The sequence below is a fragment of the Cariama cristata genome, unplaced genomic scaffold (genome assembly GCF_000690535.1).
Source record: "Cariama cristata isolate BGI_N322 unplaced genomic scaffold, ASM69053v1 scaffold36550, whole genome shotgun sequence".
NCBI lineage: Eukaryota > Metazoa > Chordata > Aves > Cariamiformes > Cariamidae > Cariama > Cariama cristata.
Window position 1 is genome coordinate 11,536 of NW_009595922.1, and position 1,583 is coordinate 13,118.

Genomic DNA, 1,583 nt, shown 5'->3' on the forward strand with positions numbered 1-1,583 from the left:
GGCTGTACAGGACAGAGCAGGGCCCAAACCCGCTGCCAGGGCGGAGGAGGAAATAAAGCAAGTCTGGCCCCTGCTGGCTCCGGGGACAGGGCTCATGCTACCGAAATCACGACAGAAACGATCTATATAAGGCTTTATTAGCACGTCACAGACTCGACTGCAATAGCTTTTTCAAACATTAGCCACTAATGATTCAATGATTACAGGATTCTGCATTGATTATTAAAATTTTACACCTAGAAACAAATAGAAAGAAATGCTTCTCTTTTTTTTTTTTCCCCCACAGTACTTTTATTTATTTCTTTTAAAGCAGGTGATTATTTTTTCTTCTGCTCCAGAGTCTTGATTCACTTCCTGCAGGTGTCCTGTTGCTTCTTGAGGGAGAATTCACTAATGCAGGAAGACATTTGCCAGAAAACATCTGTCAGAGAAGGATATTGGATATTGAAACTATAGTTAGATTGTTATTTTGGATAACAGAAGGATGTAGTTCACAAAGAGTGCAGGATGTCTAAAGGCTTATAAAGTACCTTGGTACACAATGACATGACTCTAGCAAAACGCTCAGCAGTTCTGGGCACATTTTATCGTTCTGAAGAGTTAAAATTCCTTAGGGGCGCACAGACACTAAACCAGACAATGCTCTTGGAAACACTGGCAGAACAACCTGTAGGTCTATGAAATGATTGCACTAGGAGGACAAAACTTGACTCGGTCTTTAGTTGCTGCACCCACCCAGGCCGACGATAAGGTTTCCATCTTCCTATCAAGTGGCCGGGTAGGAAGGAGACACCAGCTCCCACAAACTGCCTGGCCCAGCCATGCTGGCTACAACTGCTCAAACCTGAGATCCAGCAGAAACCCCGAGCACGTGTCCTACAGCCGACGTGCTCTGCTGAGACACTGCCACGGATCAGGTCCGTTACGAGCACACGCACACTGAATAGTAAACACCAAGCTTTCGATTAGATTCATTTTCACCAGTTGTTATTTCTGGTTTGCACTAATTACTCCTCTCCTCATTTTCTAAAAATTATCCCTGCTCTAAAATGAAAATGATCACTCACCATGCCCTTTCCGTCACGCCCTACAGAGGAAATCTAATCTTAAGAACAATAATACACTGAAAATCCAAGTCTTTTTGTGTGCCTAGAATTTAGGACTAAAGATTTCTTTTCAGTGGAAGTGTCAAAGTTGTAATATTTAGAAATTATTCTGAACATCTATCTCAATATATCTAAAAGAGAGTGTGCTTTTTGAAAGCTCTAAAATGACCAAAAAATAAACAAATAAGTAAAAATTTTTTAAAAAAACCTCTACACCGCCATCCTCACAAGCAAGGAGTCAAGCAATGTCTCTAAAATTGTAATTTCAAATTCCAAACACAGGAAAAGCTTGTGCAACAAGAAACCACACAGTTCCTTTAATAAATGAAAAATTAAGTTTCAGTAAAGGAGAAAAAAAAAAAACAAACAAAAAACCTGTTCAGTGAGAACAAACTGCAGATGATAAAGCTGACGCTTAAACGCTCACACTACGTGAGCATACAACTGGGGGAAATAAACCCTCTGGTGACTCAGCAG

The 1,583-nt window shown here is 40.7% G+C and overlaps 1 protein-coding gene across 1 annotated transcript in view; it reads right to left on the reverse strand.

Annotated features, from left to right (window-relative positions):
• Positions 1-282: 282 nt before the first annotated feature.
• NDFIP1 (Nedd4 family interacting protein 1) overlaps positions 283-1,583 on the reverse strand; it is a gene marked incomplete at its 5' end in the record, with an annotated part of 7,826 nt that continues 6,525 nt past the window's right edge. Inside the window, one exon of the mRNA XM_009703882.1 lies at positions 283-421. Within this exon, the coding sequence (XP_009702184.1) occupies positions 348-421 (74 nt within the window). The remainder of the gene's footprint in view (positions 422-1,583) is intronic.